A 17919-nucleotide genomic window follows, 5' to 3' on the forward strand; every position below is an offset into this window, starting at 1 on the left:
TAAATTCGGGCCCACTAATCTTGGGCTATTAGGCCTAAATAATTTAGTGGGCTTAAATTAGCTCCTCTTACATTTGCCCCTTGCGTGTATGAGAAATTGTAATTTTCTCGGACATGCATAATTTCACCTTATCAGCCATTCTTCACATTATGTCTTCGAGAATATTTGGCCTTGATAAAATCTATGGATAAAAACTGAGGACTCACTGTAAATTACGGAAAAAATTGACAACTAATAAAAAATAAATAAATAACTCTTTTTTTTTTTTTTTTTGGAGCTTTTTTTTTTTTTTTTTTTTTTACAACAATATAAAAACATATTGCTTTTTGGACACCAAATAAATATTTGTGCTACGCTTTTCTTCATAAACAAATCCTGATCCTTTAATTCTTTAAGAGCCTGAATAATTCCAAGTCTTCTAGAACATTTGAAGGTGCATTGTTTTACTCCAAGTCAAAGCAAATTAAAGAATCTATTTTTTTTTTTTCATTCTCAACAAGATATGGCCACACTTTCTTTTACAATACAGCAGCCCATTTATTTTTGAATCTTGGAGAGATAAGGCCCACCACTTATATATATATATATATATATATATATATAATCTTATTCTCTTTTTTTTTTTTTTTTTTTTTTTTTTGTCAAACCCTACTCCTCTCTCTACAGCTTGCTTTGCACTCTATTTGAAGACCACCGCCGCTGCTTCTCTAAATCAAGAAAGCAGAGCCACGAATTTTTTTTTTATTTTATTTACAGCTACCAAACCAAATCGTGGCCAGCTGGTTCTCCCTCTACAAGACAAACCCAGCTCTCAACATTTTCAAAGAGGCTCTGTTTCTGCCATTTACTTTTCTTTTCTTTTTTTTTTTTTAAAGAAAATTAAGAAAATAATAATCTAAATTTCACTCCTCTTTTTGCAGCAGAGTTTCGTTTTGCCTCTACAACAACAACGGGCTATCCTTGCTTGCACACCATTTGCTGCCGCAACTCCGTCGGAACACCAATCTTTCTAGTGTTTTCCAATACACCGTCGCCCAAAACATTATCTGCAGATCTACCCATTCCATGCGAGAACCAGATGTGGATCTGTCTTGTGCGCGCGACCAGTCAACTCGTACGGCCTGTGTGCTTTTCATCCGTCACTTGCAGCCTCGCTACCACTTCCAGTCGCTCCTGGCCAACGCCGACCACGCCGCCCACTCAACGCGGCGTTGGTTTGCCCAGCTGCTTCGCCAATTTGGAACCGCCGACTTCGACGTTTGCTCACTCCGGCGGCGCTTGTGACGTTCTGCTCTTCCTCGGCTTGTCTTCATTCGATTGGCTTCATCTTCTTGATTGTCCCAGATCTGTGAGTGAGCTCTTTATATATATATATATATATATGGGTTTTGATTTTCACTCAACTAATTCCATTCCCTTCACTGTTTCAGATTTATTGATCTTTGGACTTCAAGATCTAGTTGAATCTTTGCTCAAAACCTTCTTCATTTTTCTTCTTGCATTTTTGGATCTGCGGGTATTCCTTCTTATTGTTTTGATGGACTTTTGTGCTCAAAATAAATATGCACTGATACATTTTCTAATTTGGGAATTCTGGTGATAATTTATTTCAGTCTTGAGGCTTGCAAACAATCTTGAACTAGTGAAGACAATACCTACGGCTGGCCTCTCTCTGCTGAAACTCTTCCTCCGGCTTCGACGGTCCAATGCAAACCACACACGTTCGCCCTCTCAACGCAACGTGTATGGTTGCTGACTCTTCTGTGGTACCAGTGTTGCTTCCGGCTTCAACTTATCTGACGCCGACCACGCACGTTCGCCCACTCAACGCAACGTGTGTGGTCTTGCCAAGCCTAGCCCGGTCTTGTTGATCTTGATCGACGCCGGCTCCGCTACGTCTTCAACACTGCCTTCGTCCTCAACTGTCCAACGCCGACCACGCACGTTCGCCCACTCAACGCAACGTGCGTGGTCTTGCCCAGCCTAGCTCAGTCCTGTTGATTACAGTCTATAAAACCTTTCTGATTTCAACTTGAATTTCCAACATCGGCTTCGGACTTTACCCCTCTAACAGTCCCAAATTTGTGAGTATGAAATTCGGCTCCCTCTTCCTCTCGTTGAATAATAAAGATGATATATTGTTGTTTGTTTAACTTGTGGATGCTTGGGAAAATACATAGCTGATGCCAAAATTTTGTGTGACTGTTGTAGTTTTACGTCGGCTTGAGAGAAACCAGCCCGGAGAGACAAAAACTTGATTGTTGCATTTTCATGAACTTGCTCAGAGTAATAAAATTGTTGTAGCTTAAATAGATAATTATTATTTGTTGATGTTGCCCCATTCTGATAATGCCTGAATCATGATCTGAAATTTATATTGTTTGTCTCAGTTGTCGGTTTTGCTATTTCAGGCAAATGAATTCTTGATTGAAATCCACGACCTCAGGGCCCTTGGAACCTGCACTAATGAGAGCAAGGGCTGTTCCTCGGAAGTCCAAACAGAAGCAAGACTGTCCCTCGGGAGTCCGAAGGTAGCACACACCCTACTTTGGCAAGAAAGATTCCTCTGAAAGATAACCGAGTCTACCAAGCTTGCACCAACAGAAATAAAGATTGTCTCCCAGAAGTCCGAGCAGAAGCAAGGCTCTCCCTCTGAAGTTCGAGCAGAAACAAGGCTCTCCCTCAGAAGTCCGAGCAGAAACAAGGCTGTCCCTCGGAAGTCCGAGTGGATGTGCACTTCTACTTTGGCAGCTAATGGAAGCAAAGGCTATCTCTCGGGAGTTCGAGTAAGAGTCCACTCTACTTTGAAAAGAAAGATCCTCGGAGCTCGTATTGATGAAATCAAGGGCTGTTCTTCAGACCCGCACTAATGAGAGCAAGAGTTGTCCCTCGGAAGGCTCTCCCTTAGAAGTCCGAGCAGGAACAAGGCTGTCTCTCGGAGGTCCGAGTGGATGCGCACTTCTACTTCGGCAGCTAATAGAAGCGAAGGCTATCCCTCGAAGCTCGCACTAATGGAAGCAAGATCTGTTCTTCGAAAGTCCGAGGCGGAGAACACACTCTACTTCAACAAGAAAGATCCTTAAAGCTTGAACTGACAGAAGTAAGGGCTATTCTTCGGAGGTCAAAATGGGAACACACACTCTACTTCAATAAGAAAGATCCTCGAAGCTCACGCTGATGGAAACAAGATCTGTTCTTCGAAAGTCTGAGTGGGAGCACACGCTCTACTTCAGCAAGAAAGATCCTTGAGACTCGCACTGATAGAAGCGAGGGCTGCTCTTCGAAAGTCCGAGTGGGAACACACACTCTGCTTCAATAAGAAAGACCCTCAAAGCTTACATTGATGGAAGCAATAGCTGCTCTTCGGAGGTCTGAGTAGGAGTATACTTCTACTACGTCAAGAAATGTCTCTTCAGGTTGGTAACCGAGTCTACTATTCCTCTTTCTTCTTCGAGGGGCAGTAAAAAAATTGAAAACTGTTTCACGCAACATAACACAATGAAGATATACAATATAGAGAAAATAACTTCTAATGGAGATACATAATATGGAAGAAATAAATTTCTTCATAACATAAGAAAGATAGAACTTCTTGGACAATGTAGTAAATGCAAACTGTAAATGTCATAGATAGACTTCTTCCATGGAATGTTGAAATTTGCCCCTAGAGTTGCAAGATCATTTGGAAAGCTTTCACCAGCTGCTCGGGTTGTGGCCATCATGTACCATCAAAGCCATGTCTTTGGATCTTTCTGTACAGACTGATATCCACATCCCCGCAAGACTTTTCATGGATCTGTTGTAGTCGGAAACTTGCTTCTTGTTGGCCAACACACCAGGCTAGGAATCCGGTACCTTCTCGGAAATAAAGTTCACCTTGAATAATTATGAATTGGGCAAGCTTGGCCATAGTCAATTTTCCAACTTTGCTTCTAAGTTGTTCGAGGACTTCTCCTGTCCAGTCCTCCGGAAGGCCTTTGTCTTCAGGTATTATCGAAGGCTCTATTCTCTTCTTGATAATAATTGTCGCCTCCTCCTCTGGGATATCAACTCCTGCCCCTAATGTTGCGAGGGCATCTGAAAACTTGTTGTCGGAACGATACATATGCTCTATTTCGACCTTCTGAAATTTGTCAAGAAGCCTTCGGACTGTTGTTCGATATGTGGCCAAGGCAGGCTCCTTTAAGACGAACTGTCTTGAAACTTGCTTCACTATCAACTTTGAGTCCCCCCGAATCCGAATCTTCTTGATACTGTGCTTCTCAGCTGCTATCAAGCCTAAAATAAGAGCCTCATACTCGGCTTCTTTATTCGAACAATGGAAATCCAGTTTATAAGATAAATAAAACTTTTCCCCACTTTTACTTGTAAGGACTATCCCGGTTCCTCTTTTACCTCCGGCTGTTGCTCCGTCAAAGCTCAATGTCCAAAAGCTTTCCTCGGAAGCCATAGCTGCATGCACCTCTCCTCTTAATTTTTCATTCACTGGTTCATAGTCACCACTTGGAAATTGAGCAAGGAGGTCAGCGAAGGCTTGGCTTTTGATCGCCTTGGGGGCTACACATGTGATCTCGAATTCACCTAGTGCTAGCAACCATCTTGCCACCTTCCCGGTTAGAGCAGGCTTGCTGAGGAGGTATCAGATTAGATCACTTCTAGTAACAATCTGAATTTGATGTGCTAAGAAGTAATGTCTGAGCTTTTGGGCAGTGAATACCAAAGCTAAACAATGTCTCTCTACCGGAGTATATCGGACTTCTGCTCCTCGAATCTTCCGGCTGATGTAATACACCGGGCGTTCTGCTCCATCTACATCTTGGACCAATAATGCCCCTATGGACTTGGGGGTTGAAATTAAGTACAACAGTAGAGGTATCCCGGGCTGCAGGGCTATCATGGTCTGAGGCGAGGTCAAGGCCGCCTTGATTCTCTCAAAGGCCTTTTGGTGCTCCTGGTTCCACTCGAACTTGGCATCTCCTTTTAACAATGAACCGAAAGGGGCAGAGATCTCTGTAAGTGCTGGGATAAACCTCCGAATATAAGACACCTTCCCGAGGAACTTCTTTAACTCCTTCTGAGAATGCGGGGAAGGCATTGCTCTGATAGATTTGACCTTGTCTTCATCTGCCTCGATACCATGCCTATGTACAAGAAACCCGAGGAACTTCCCGGCCGTCACCCCGAAAGCACATTTGAGAGGATTCATCCTCATTTTGAATTTCTGGCACCTCTTGAATACCTTCTCAAGGTCTCGAAGATGGTCTTCTTCTTTCTTGGATTTCACCACTAGATCATCAACATAATCTTCCACCTCATGATGGATCATGTCATGAAAGATTGCAGTCATAGCCCTTTGGTAAGTTGCACCGGCATTCTTGAGTCCGAAAGGCATGACTGTATAGAAGAAGTTTCCGAGAGGTGTTCTAAAAGCAGTCTTTTCTGCGTCCTCTTCAGCCATCTTAATCTGATTGTATCCACTGAATCCATCCATGAATGAGAACATCTGGTGTCCTGAGGTAGTATCCACGAGGGTGTCGATGTGAGGAAGAGGGAATTCATCCTTCGGGCAAGATTTGTTCAAATCTCGAAAGTCTACACATACTCTGATTTGGCCATTCTTCTTCTTTACTGGCACGATGTTTGCTAACCACGCGGGGTACTGTATTGGCCGGATGAAACCAGCCTGTTGAAGTTTTTCAATCTCCTCCTTAATCTTCTCTTCGAGATCTGGATGATATTTTCGAGCAGCTTGCTTAATTGGCTTGGAGTTTGGAAACACATTAAGATAGTGGGAGACTAGGTCAGGATCTAGTCCGGGCATTTCCTTATATGACCAAGCAAACACATCTGAGTATCGACTTATCAACTTTAACAACTGTTCCCGCTTCTCTAGGCTAAGGCTCGAACTTACGAATACCGGCCTCGGTGCATCTTGTGGTGCATCTTGTCCATCACTCAGATCTATTTCAATAAGTTGTTCGGGCTGAGGCTTCGGTCCATCTTGCATGCATTCTGGAGCCACTTCAGGCTTTATTACTATATCATTGTCAGGAGGCTCTTCTTTTGACTCGGAGTCGGTGACTGAAGAAACCGACTCCCCGCACCTTCATAAATAGTACACCATCTTGCCTCCTTCTCGAACTTTCATCACCTTCCGAGGAATAGGCGGACTTTCTGTTCTAGACATTGCCCGCTTACTTGACTCTGCCATCGGCTCCTTGTCATCTTTGATATCCTCCCAACGAGGAATTTTGACCCCTCGAGGCTTAGAGGTGGTGGGAACTTCTTCGACAGCCAGTTCGGTAAAGTAGATGACATCAGAATAATGAGCTTCATGGATCTCGAAAGGCCTTTCTGTAGCCTGAATTGTCACCGTCTTCTTTCCCCATTTAGCCTTAACACACTGATGATAACTTGATGGTACAGCCCCATATCTATGCATCCAGGTCCTTCCTAAAATGATGTGATAATTTGCCTCAGAATCGATAATATGGAACTTGGTGGCCGAGCGAATCTCTCCGACGGCCAAATCAACTGTTACACATCCGATAGTAACTCTCCTTTCTCCACCGAAGCCAGTGATGACTATCGGCTGTTTCACAATGCGTTCTTCAGAGATTCCGGCCTTTTCTAGAGTAGCGCGAGTCATAATGTTGATAGAGGCCCCACTATCTAGAAAGGCCCTTTTGAACTCAACCCCGTTAATAAAAGCAGTCACATAAAGCGGGCGATTGTGAGAAAAATGATACTTTCGATCAGCCTCGGAGAAAGTAATGGCACTAGACTGCTCTTTTGCCTTCCTCGGGATAGATCCCTCAGTCGACATGCATCCCTCATGGTGTGCCTCGGCTATATTAATGATAGACTTGGTGATTTCTGTTCTTGCCTCCTTGGAAAGTCCAAGCTGGTCAAAGAACTGCTTGAACTTTACACAGTCTTGCAAGGTTTTGGCATAGTGATCCGGATCTTTTTCCACTCTTGGAGGCTCGTAGTTAACTATCTCCTCGGTCTCCTCAAAATAAGATGCCACATAAACATGGTGTCCTCCTCTTCCATAGTATTCTTCTCCTCCTTCTGGATCAAAGGGATCTTCGCCATGAGTCATAAATGTTCTGCCCTCTGGATCGAGAGCACTTCCATAGTAAATTTGCTCACCCTCTGGCTCGAGGATGTCGTCCAGATAACAGTCATCGTCATCGAGATTAGCGATAGCCTCGATCATTGGGCCTTCATAAGCTATCATAGCAACAATCTTGCCCTTGTCTCGGTATTGAGGATATGGTTGTTCTCGGATGTCTTGAGTCCCTTGCTTTTTGAACCTCAACTCGTCTGCCTCGACTTTATCTCTGAAGATTTTTCTGAGAGTCCAACACTTCTCTGTCGGATGTTTCAATGTACGATGGTAGACACAGAATTCAGGGCTCTCACGGTCTTTCTTTGATGGCATTTCTTCAACATAAGGCAATTTTAGCTCTCCGTCAGCCACCCATTCCTTAACTAGAGCTTTCACTTCCTCGATTCCACATGGATAAGAAACATTCCCCTTTTCACCATTATATTGCTTTCTCTTCTGGCCTCTATGACCTCCTCCTTGTGAATTTCGGGTATCTGGGGCAGAGGCAGCAGCAACAATAGGTCCACGAGACGATTTGAAACTAGTCTTGTAACTGGCCTTAAATCCGGACTCCTGATCATGAGGAATGCTAATGTTCCGAGCTGCTTCTATTAATGCCGAGAAGGTGGGTAGCTTGTGATTAACTAGAAACATTTTGTATCTGCTCAATGCCCCTTCTAGACAGATTTGAACCAGATAACTCTCCTCGACTGCTTCATGACAATCTACGGCCTTGTCCTGAAACCTTTTGACGTAGTCAAGGATGTCTTCACTTTCTTGTTGCTTCTCTTTACACAATGTAAGTGTGGTCACCTTCTCCGCCACTTGAAAGAACTTGGAGTGGAATTTGTTAACCATTTCCTCCCAACTTCGGACCGAGTTTGGGGCCAAGTTAACATACCAACTATATGCTCGGTCGGTGAGGGACTTAGAGAATTCTCTCAGTCGGAGGACGTGGTTTGAACCATGAATACCCAGAGTCTCGATGAATCGCACAACATGTTCTCGGGCATTTCCTTGTTTGCCGTCGAACTTGATGAACTTCGGCACTGTATACCCCTCAGGGTATGGATAGCTCAGCATCTCAATAGGGTAAGGCGGCTTGACGTCTGGATCAGGCAAAGAGGGTAAGGTCCTCTTGCCCCGTTCGAGATCGAACATGGCCTGCACATCGGCGAGAGTGAGAAACTGTTGAGGGAGAGAGTTTGATGGTGGTATTCCTGGGACTTGGCTTATGTACCCGAAGACTGAGCTAGGGGCGTCTAGGCCATTCTGGTGCTGCGAATTCATCATTGGTGAGGACATTTGACGATACTGGCCATCAGCGCCTATAGACAAGCCAGTTGGTGATGGGATATTGAATTGAGGCCCATAGAGTCCACCGCACGGCGCCGCTATACCGGGTTGTGCTTGCAGATTTGTTGTCGGCACCAAAGGAGGCCCGCTTGGTGCTTGGGTAACATTCACTGGTGGCGTAACAAGATTAGGTACGGGCATAGCTCCCTTTTGCGCCATCATGCTCCTTATGTTTTCCTGGACACCAGCAGTCGTTGGAGTGCCGTTCATTACACCAGAAACTCCCCTAGTCACCATTGGATCTTGGCTCGGAACGCCATGGAGCCCGGGCATGGGCAAACTGCTGCCGCCTACTGTGGTTTGAGCATGTGTTACTGTGGCTGTGTTGCCATGAGCCGCAGGCTGATTGGGGCCTACTTCTCCTTGGATTTGATTTTGCGTTCCGGCGGGAATAACTCCACCAACAGTTTGATTTCCGTTTGGCGCTGGTGCAAAGTTAGAACTCATCACCATCATGGTGTGAGTGAGATTCTGAAGAGTGGTAAGAATCTCTTGTTGAGTATTTTGAAGTCCTTGAATAGCTTCAAGCAAAAGTGGTTGATCTGGAGTCATGGTTCTGTCATCACCACCATTAGAGGATCCTTGTTGGTGAACTTCATCTTCTCCCGCCATTCTTGTTGGAGTTGTGTGGATTCCAGATCTCGTTGAGACCATTAACCAATCCGCCTCCCCAGTGGAGTCGCCAAAATGTAGGAGAGGGTTCGAGAAAGGAGTTGAAAAATTCAAAGATCTTCAAAGATCCTTGAAGAACAACTTCGAATTCTCTAGAAGAAATGATGAGAGGCTTAGATTCTTCAATAATCTCAACTTAGGAACACAACAACAAAGGAGATGATGGAGATAAGAGATTGGGTGAAGAAGAAGGCAAAATGGCTAGAGAATAGAATAATGGCAAGGCTCTCCCATTGATCTCCCACTTTCACTCTCAAGGTTGATAATGGAGAAGGGAAATTAGTTCTTTCCCAAGAGTTAAAATCTCCAAAATCCATCCCTTGTAAAGCTATGGGTGGGTGCTATTTATAGGCACCTCATGATGTAGGATGGAGCCCATGTGCAAGGCACATGGGGGATATTCTCTCTAACCACTTTGTCCGAGGAGGTGACCTCTCCGAGGAGGTGACTTCTCCGAGGATGAGAAAACCCCGAAGAGGAGATCACTCCCTCGGCGAACCCTTCTTCTTAGCCACACCTAACCAATGATCTCCAATCATCCCAAAGGGTCAGGGGTAGTCCCAGAGGACGTCCTGCCGCAAAATATTGCCGAGTCTCATGGACCCCCCGGGGTCGTGCCACCTCGACCCGGGTATAGGCTAGTTTAACCGAAGAGTGAATTTATCTCCACTCACCGTCCTCGGGATCGGGTCCTTTGTTCGAACTCCATTACGCCCATGGTTCTGGTGCGTAGATCCCGGAAAGCTCCGAGCCCGCAAGTGTTCTGGGACTCATTAACGGAGCGACTTCTAGATTGCGTCTGAATCCGTTCGAAGCCAAGTGTTTCGGACCTCTAGGTTCGTGGATCCGAACTCTTTCGAGTCCGAATGCCTCGGATCTCTAGGCTTGCCTAATTCCCTTTCGAGTCCGGGCCCGAGTAAGTCTCTAGGTTCGTGGATCCGAACCCTTTCGAGTCCGGGCTTGAGTAAGTCTCTAGGTTCGTGGATCCGAACCCTTTCGAGGCTTAGAGCCATTCAGCTCGTTTGACGGCGATAAATCCAAGCCCACCAATCTTGGACTTGCGATAAATTCGGGCCCACTAATCTTGGGCTATTAGGCCTAAATAATTTAGTGGGCTTAAATTAGCTCCTCTTACATAAGTAGTCTAGAATGATTAGAAGCATGATAGGCATCCATGTGTCCTAATGTCTTGTATTGTTTAGTACAAACATATTTGCTCAAGTTTTCTTTATTCCCTCTTTACTTCCATTTCTCTTATTATTCATGTTGTAATAGTTAGTTTAATTGCTTTGATTAATTGCTTATATACTCATATTGCGAATAATTGGTTAATTTTTTTCTAAGTTTAATTTCAATCCAACCATCATGCTTAGTAAGTGGATGCTTAAGACCTTCCCGCCTAGTAACTTAGTTCGTGAACTCATTTCTTTGGGTAATGACTTAGTTCATGAACTCATTTCTTTGGGTAGTGACGGGACAAGTGTCCATTATTGAAGGCTAAAATAATTGTTTTCCCAAGACTTGCAATCAGGTGTGACTCTTAAAAAATCAATCAACCTTTTTTGGACCTCTGGTTGCCTTTGAGGTGCCATTGGTCCAATTTTGTGAGAATGGCAGTTTTGAACTGTTGAAGATTGACTCAGATTTTCTTTGTCAACAATGGTTGCTGATTGAAGAAAAATGAATAATCTAGGGATCCAAGCGAGCTACTCATGGTAGGGTGGCTGATCTTGTTGGTGGCTGCCTTTAATGTTGTCGGCGGCTTGGCTCTCCCATTGCATCTATAAATGGGTAGTGAATGGGAAGAGTTTGGTGTGGTGAAATCAGAGAGTGTGAGAATTACACAGTGTAAGCAACAAGAGAGAATGAGCAAGAGTTGAGTGAGAGTAGTGTCTCCTCCTCCTCCATTGTTGTAATATTGTACTTCTGTCCATATAGTGAAATCCGCTGCCCGTGAATGTAGGCAATTTGCTGAACCATGTAAATCTTTGTGTGTTCTTGCTTATGTGTTTGTGTGTTCTGCCTCTGAGGCACAACGTGAACATCCCATATCCATTGTCCCCCCAAACCAAACATAGCTTACATAAATAGAATCTGTTGCATAACCAGGTTAGTTTTGTTAGAACCTGTTATGAAGGTTAGTCATCAAGATCACCTATGGCTATGTTGTACTCCCCCCTCCCTAATTCCACCATCAAAGTCACCTTGATACCTCTATATAATGCTTGTTAACTATGAACAATGTAGTTCCCACTAGAACCTGATGATAATTAAGACTGATATAAAGCAGGAGAAAATCAAGGGAATTTTCTATAAAGCATGAGCAAAAGAAAGGATAATTTCTCCTACACAGAGACCTGCAATCCCAATTTTGCAGTACACATACTTGTAAATAGGTTAGCCTCGAAAAATCAAAGGCAGAATAACACCTACTCATACCCATATCAAAATGGCTCTACAAGAACTTCTTGCATTAAGAACACAAAAACGTAAGTAACTACGAACACACTTTTGTCATTTGTTGGCGAGGCCCACTTCAAGAAAATGCATGTATATTGTGTTTCTGAATTCTTTATTGGATTTCTATGTTGGTAGACTTGTTTCCATTGTAAATTTTTATGGTACGCGGGGTCGGTGTACAAATTCATTTTCTGTGGAATTTTCCTCACCCCAATGCTTTAACATGTTTTTCCAGGAGCAATAGTTGTCAATGCACCTCTTGAGACGCCTATCACGGATTTTAATTTCCCAATGCCCATCGGTGTAGTTTGCCTTTTGGGCTTGCATCCGATCCCACTGCAATTGTGCCTTGTGAGTTGTTTTCAACAGGCAAAACTGTTGCAGTAACTCTGACATTGAGTCATGCACTTGCCACCATCTCCAATGGGCAACATCACTTGCAAATTCTTGTAAAATATCCACATTCCAATTGCAGTCGTAGTCCCGGAAGCACAGCCATGGCTTTTGACCCAGATAGTGGACAACATAAAGAATGGGAGGGTCAGCTCCAAAAAGCGCAGTTTTCTTCTGTTTCTCTTCTTCATCATCTCTGTCCCAAAAATGCTTCAAGAAGTTCATGTGCTTCGGAATCCGATGCCACCAAGTAAAGATTTCATTCAAGTATCCTTGGTCTCCCCCATTATAGGACACAATCTTGTCGATGTGATCCATTAAAAGCTGGTATGTGCAGTTTGATGGCTCTACCACCATCACACCCGAGTTAAAAAGTGTTGCATCATTTCCTGTTGCAGAAATTTCAGGCATGCTAAATAAGAAGTCAATGTTTCTAAGTATAAGCATATCGGCATCGATGAAGATGATCCTGTCGTAATCTGTCAACTGCCATAATCGGAACTTGCTGTAATTCCATTCATTATAGGCATCTTTTTCAGCTTTTGGGTTTCTTATCCTCCGGATTTCCCGGACTTTCCATCCTGCAGCCTGAAGTCCACTCCTATGATACCCACTGATTGTTTCATCGACAAGTATAACAAGGTCTCGTGTGGATCCTGCCATGCGGATGCTTTGAGCTGCAGCTATGGCTCCACACACATATATGTCAGCAGAATGCAAGATTGTTGCATATGCCTCCCGATACACATTTCCATAGTAGCCATGTTCTGTTTTCAAGAGATTTTGTATCAGTGTTTACTATTGAATTGGAATAGGTAAAACTAGACTTAGCCTTATAATTAGCACAGATGGGACAACTGTAGGTAATGTAGGACACATTCCAACACACATATAGTAGCCAGACAAACGGCACACCAGTCACAGATCCAACCAAACTCTGATACCAAATTGAAAAGCCCAGTACATATTTCTCCTTAAAACCCAAGTATTAAGGAAAGAGAAACTGAAGCCTTATAACCACCACAAATAGGGCAACTCCAAGCGATATGAGACACATTCCAGCAGTATATAGTAAATAAAATGATCATATAACACAAAGGAAGGACACCTACTTTCTCAAGTTAATTTTTTAAAATTAGATTGGTAGAAATAGGTCACTTTATGAGCCCTTATAAAACCTAATTTTTATGTACTTTCCATGGTTCTAAAAAACGGCTTAGTCTCTAACTTGGATATACACACTAATATTTCCTTGTAAATTGACTCCTTAACTTTATTGATCGATATGTATTGGCAAATTTGTTAAATCAATCTTTGATCAATGCTATTTTTACAACCCCCCCCAACACACACACACAAAACAAAAATTGTCAATACTATAAATAAAATATTAAACATTTGAGTGTAACAATGTCAAAACATGCCTATCATTGAGGTTTAAGGCTTTTGCTAATGATTTAAAAAAAAAAAAAAATTATGATAGCATCATTTGATTTCAAATACATTTCGCTCAATACTTTTGATAAAGCCATGTAGAGCCTTCACTACTTGGGCATAAAAAAAAAAAAAATTAACTTTCTATTTCTAGGAAGGTTTGAATGTATGGAAAATTTAAGTTAGGGTGTGCAACATCAAAGCGTATTAGTTTTGTGCAAAATCAGAGAAACAGTCACTAGAGCTCATGTTGAGGGCAGGAATAAACTAATGTAAGAGAAGTAGGGGAAAACTAAACCTTTTGGTTTGAATGGAAGTGCAAGTTCACATGAACCAACAGGGAGCTGGGTTTTGTCCCTCAACACATTCAAGTTTGGTTTGTACAACCATGCATTGCCTTGGTGCAAAACAAGTTCCTTACAGGTGAATAGATTTGGTATTGGAAAACATTTTGTGACAAAGAGCAAATGCAGCGGATGATAGCCTTTGGAAGCAGCTGCTAGCTCAGCAGTCGTAAGCTGTAAATGCAACCGGGCCACATCTCTAGACCAATTCACATCATCTCTACAAGGAAGCTTAACCGCAATGAGATCAAGCCGTTTTCTAGGCACTTCAATCTTTGGAAAATAAGGACAAATGGGAACTTCCTCTTCCTGCTCTTCATCAATCCATTCTGGGTACAAGGTATCCCATGTCACATTTTTCTTGACATAGTCTAGTTGCAAAACAATATGCTCTGCATCGGGAATAAGTTGTTTCCAATGATTGATTTCACTTTTATTAAAATTTAAAAGGCCAATCTCTTGGACTTCATTCTCGTCAGACATTGTCCCTATGACTTTTGCAATTTCATCCCAATCAATGTCCAAATAGGATATGTATCGTGAATCCAATCCACTCCATATCCACCTGTTCACAAAACTTGAAAATGTTAAAGAAGCTTTGCATTAAACCAATTGCACTTTGTATTGCTTATTACTTTTTTGTCAAAAAATGTTCTTCTAGATTCAAAGAGTAGCACATTTAGTGAAGAATCTAGTAAAAAAATGCAATAGGAGGTAGGACTTACAGAGGAACAGCATGTGAAACATGGTTGCGATGGCAAACATTTTGAGAGTAGAGAAGTGCCAATAAATTTCCAAATAGAAGGATAACTAGGGCTAGTTTCAAAGGAGAATGAAACTTGGATTTGGCATTCTTATCTTTGACAGCAATATGGAAAGGCCTCTCAAAATCTGTGTCTTTACTTCCTGGGAACCTCCTTTGGTATATGTCTTTGCTGATGTAATAAAGTGGCTTTTATGAACATATTTAGTACATAAACACAAAAAAATAAAACTAAAAATATAGCCATTAAGGAGTTGAAGTAATTCCAGTAACAAAATATTTCAATGGATGCTTATAATATTTTGGAATTATAAAACTGGTTTTGGGTATTTATGCCCTTCAAGCCATTCATTTACACGTTTTTTTTTATTGATTATTTTGACATATTATGAATACGATGATTGTATTATTTCAATGCACAAGTATTAACTGTGTTGATGATTCCTCAAGATTAAATTTTAGATGATCATAGTGTATGGCATTGGACATACATACGGGTTCTTGATCATCAATTTTAGTTCGCAGTTAAAATTGGATTTGGACTACTGACATGGATGACTATAACATATAGTTAGCTGCTTAGTAGGGTCAATTAACTCAGATATTGGAGTGGTCAAGTACACAACTGATACTGTGACTGATGCATACATATTCGCCGACTAGCTAGGTTACTTAAGTGAATAACTATTTTACTTGTTGTATGTATGCTAAATCACAAAATCAATATCTTGGTCGGTGCAAGAAATTCTAAGAACATGTATCTTCCATGTGAGATTGCTTTTGGATGGTTTCATTCAACCACACAAATTTGAGCATTTGGTGAATTTTTTATGTGACTAATTCTTTGTGTATATATTATATTAGATTATGATTATTTGCACAAAAAGAATTTTTTGTCATTTCAAATGATCGATCGCGGATAACTAACGATTTCAAAAATGTTATATAATAATCAATCAATAAATGTTTGGATAAAAAATATGTAGCTGTCCAGATCATTTTTGTTTCTCTCAAACCTTCATACACCAAACACTACTCAAGTTTAGTTGTTGAATAATGCTTCTGGACCAAGAAAATGCAGTTGGTGATAGATAGTGAAGCCATAACCATAACCATATATGGGTTAATTACAATTTTTGATCCTTATAAGTTTTGGTTCTTAATATTTAAATTATATCAATTTGATCTCAATGTATAAAATTATTTCAATTCCGTCCCTAATGTATAAAAGAATGCTTCAATTTGATCCCTCAATCTAACTCCATTAATAGAAAATTGAATGACTAAATCAAAACACTTTTCATAGATTGGGGACTAAATTGACACAATTTAAACATTGACGATCAAATTGAAACATTTTTATACATTGAGAATTAAATTGACACGATTTAAACATTAAGGACTAAAATGACACAAAACTCACCATATATTAAAAACTTCCTACTTTTGAGTTCTGCTTTTTGAAGATTCCATTCAATTGGAAAAAGTTTTGGTGTCTCCTCCATAGTATTCAAATCCATAGAAAAATATACACAGTGGCCTAAACGGGACTTCAAGACACAATGCAAGCAAAAAGACAGAAAGATATACTACTCCAAAACAAACTAGTTTCTTCACCAAATTATAGCTTCCTGGCTTCTGAAAATGGGTGAAAGTGTTTCCGAAAACTACTTTTGGAAACAAAATATATATTTTTAAAAATAATCACTTTTAAAAATATAAAAAAAAAAAAAAATTGCCGATCAAAAAAAAAAAAAAAATCAAATTTTTAAAAATTTATTTCACACAATAATAAAAATGATGTGAAAATGATGGGTATTTTCAAGCTTTTATGAAAAATGAAATAGAAAAACAAAAATTAGGGGTGAGCATGGCCCAGATTGGTTAGGTTTGGGATAAATCATTACCAATTCGTTATCTACGGTTCCATAAAAATTAAAACCAAACCAATCCATTTAAATCATGAAACCAATCTGAACCAAACCATTTAAACACAGTTCAGTTCGGTTTGAAATCACGGTTTGACATAATATGTTCACAAGAAAAATCATATAATATTCATCAAACAAACTAGCATCAAGCAAACATTGTTCAACATTAATCTACTTATGATTTTTTGAAACATAAATACGTTATTCTACTATTAACTTAAACAAATATAATATCTAGTAAATAAACATAATTGCTCAACATGTAACAAGCATAAAACTCCCATCAAATAAAAATTGTCGTAGCAACAGCAATTACAAAACTAAATTATGCTAATAATTAAAAAATCAGTTCTAGAGACATAGAAAAGAGAAGAGAAAACTGAAATGATATGAATTTCCATTTGGTTTATATATAAGAGAGTAGGATTGAATGCATAAGGTGGTTAAAATATAATAGGGTAGGATTGTATGCATCAGGTGTATGATAGGTATATGGCATAAATTACATATGGTTTGGTTCGGTTCTAATCCGGAACCGTGGACTTAAATCCGGAACCGATCACGGAGACTGGTTATCCAATTTTTCAAACTAGAATCGAACCACGGATTAAAAAAATATACCAATCCTACCAGATTGGACGGGATTGGTTCGATTTGCGGATTTTTTGGATTGCTTGCTCAGTCTTAACAAAAATGACACCAAACAGAGAAGAAGCTCACAGAAAATAGAGAAGAAACTCACATTGGCCTATGTCTGACCTCCATAGGACTTGGGGAAGTAGCAATTACACCTCTCTCTCTCTTTCTCACTTTGATTTGGAAGAAATGAGGGAAGAAAATTCCTGATTTATAAATAAGATCAGAAGTTTATCAAACAAATTTGGAAAAAATCAAGCAACCCAGAAACCAAATTCTGAAATACTATAGTAAACATGAAAAACAATCAAACCAACAATAATACTGTTGCAGAGAGACAGAGGGAGAGAGAGAGAGAGAGAGAGCATATACCTATAAAATGTTGAGGGTCTAGGTTGTGGAAATCTGTGGAGTTTTTCTATTGTTTTCTTTCCGTGAATGGTGAGAGCAGAGAGCATGGAAAGAAAGGAGACAAAAACAGGGGTAACGTCTATTTCAATTTTATTCTAACCACTGTCCAGAGTGGTCCTTTTCGTACAAACTACATGTCACCAACATTTCTTTTTCTTTCTTCTTTTATTTTTGGGAAATTTGATAGTAAATCGCCTCTACTAGACTTGTTTTTCAGTAAGTCAAATGGATATTCTTATTGGAAAGATTTTAGGAGAAATATCAAATCAATGTATTTTTTTTAAATAATAAATAAATGAGAAATTTTATAAATATTAATAATTATAATTATAATTTTTTTCATGAATATGTAATTTTTTTTCCCCAAAATCCCACTAGATGCAATTACCCAAGATTTTACTCACA

The 17919-nt window shown here is 40.6% G+C and overlaps 1 protein-coding gene and 1 long non-coding RNA gene across 3 annotated transcripts; one reads left to right on the forward strand and one right to left on the reverse strand.

Moving 5' to 3' along the window:
• The first annotated feature begins 1215 nt into the window (after positions 1-1215).
• Positions 1216-1914, forward strand: LOC145798529 (uncharacterized). Its single transcript, XR_014339505.1, has 3 exons — positions 1216-1348; positions 1431-1516; positions 1614-1914. It is a non-coding gene; the product is annotated as an uncharacterized LOC145798529 (long non-coding RNA).
• Positions 1915-11424: 9510 nt separating this feature from the next.
• Positions 11425-17713, reverse strand: LOC114288777 (UDP-glucuronate:xylan alpha-glucuronosyltransferase 1). Of its 2 annotated transcripts, none has more exons than XM_082886410.1 (5): positions 17476-17713; positions 17210-17309; positions 14499-14725; positions 13728-14338; positions 11425-12762 (listed from the first exon to the last, which is right to left on the reverse strand). In XM_082886410.1, the coding sequence occupies exons 4-5, from the start codon at positions 14254-14256 to the stop codon at positions 11759-11761; spliced, it is 1533 nt and encodes a 510-aa protein (XP_082742536.1). In that variant the 5' UTR covers positions 14257-14338; positions 14499-14725; positions 17210-17309; positions 17476-17713; the 3' UTR covers positions 11425-11758. The 2 variants fall into 2 exon arrangements, with proteins under 2 accessions (XP_082742536.1, XP_028088163.2); XM_028232362.2 differs by having other exon boundaries at positions 14499-14708; positions 17476-17608.
• Positions 17714-17919: the final 206 nt, after the last annotated feature.

The sequence above is a fragment of the Camellia sinensis genome, chromosome 1, assembly GCF_055761805.1.
Source record: "Camellia sinensis isolate YWXY chromosome 1, ASM5576180v1, whole genome shotgun sequence".
NCBI lineage: Eukaryota > Viridiplantae > Streptophyta > Magnoliopsida > Ericales > Theaceae > Camellia > Camellia sinensis.

What these genes read in the sequence shown, in the direction of transcription:
- LOC114288777 (XM_028232362.2), bottom strand. Translation starts at nt 17,232, where the DNA reads ATGGAGGTCAGACATAGGCCAAT. An exon ending in GAGGTCAGACATAGGCCAAT is followed by an intron (nt 14,709 to 17,209) that starts GTGAGTTTCTTC and finishes TTATTACATCAG; the next exon opens with CAAAGACATATACCAAAGGA. An exon ending in GTTTCACATGCTGTTCCTCT is followed by an intron (nt 14,339 to 14,498) that starts GTAAGTCCTACC and finishes TTTTGTGAACAG; the next exon opens with GTGGATATGGAGTGGATTGG.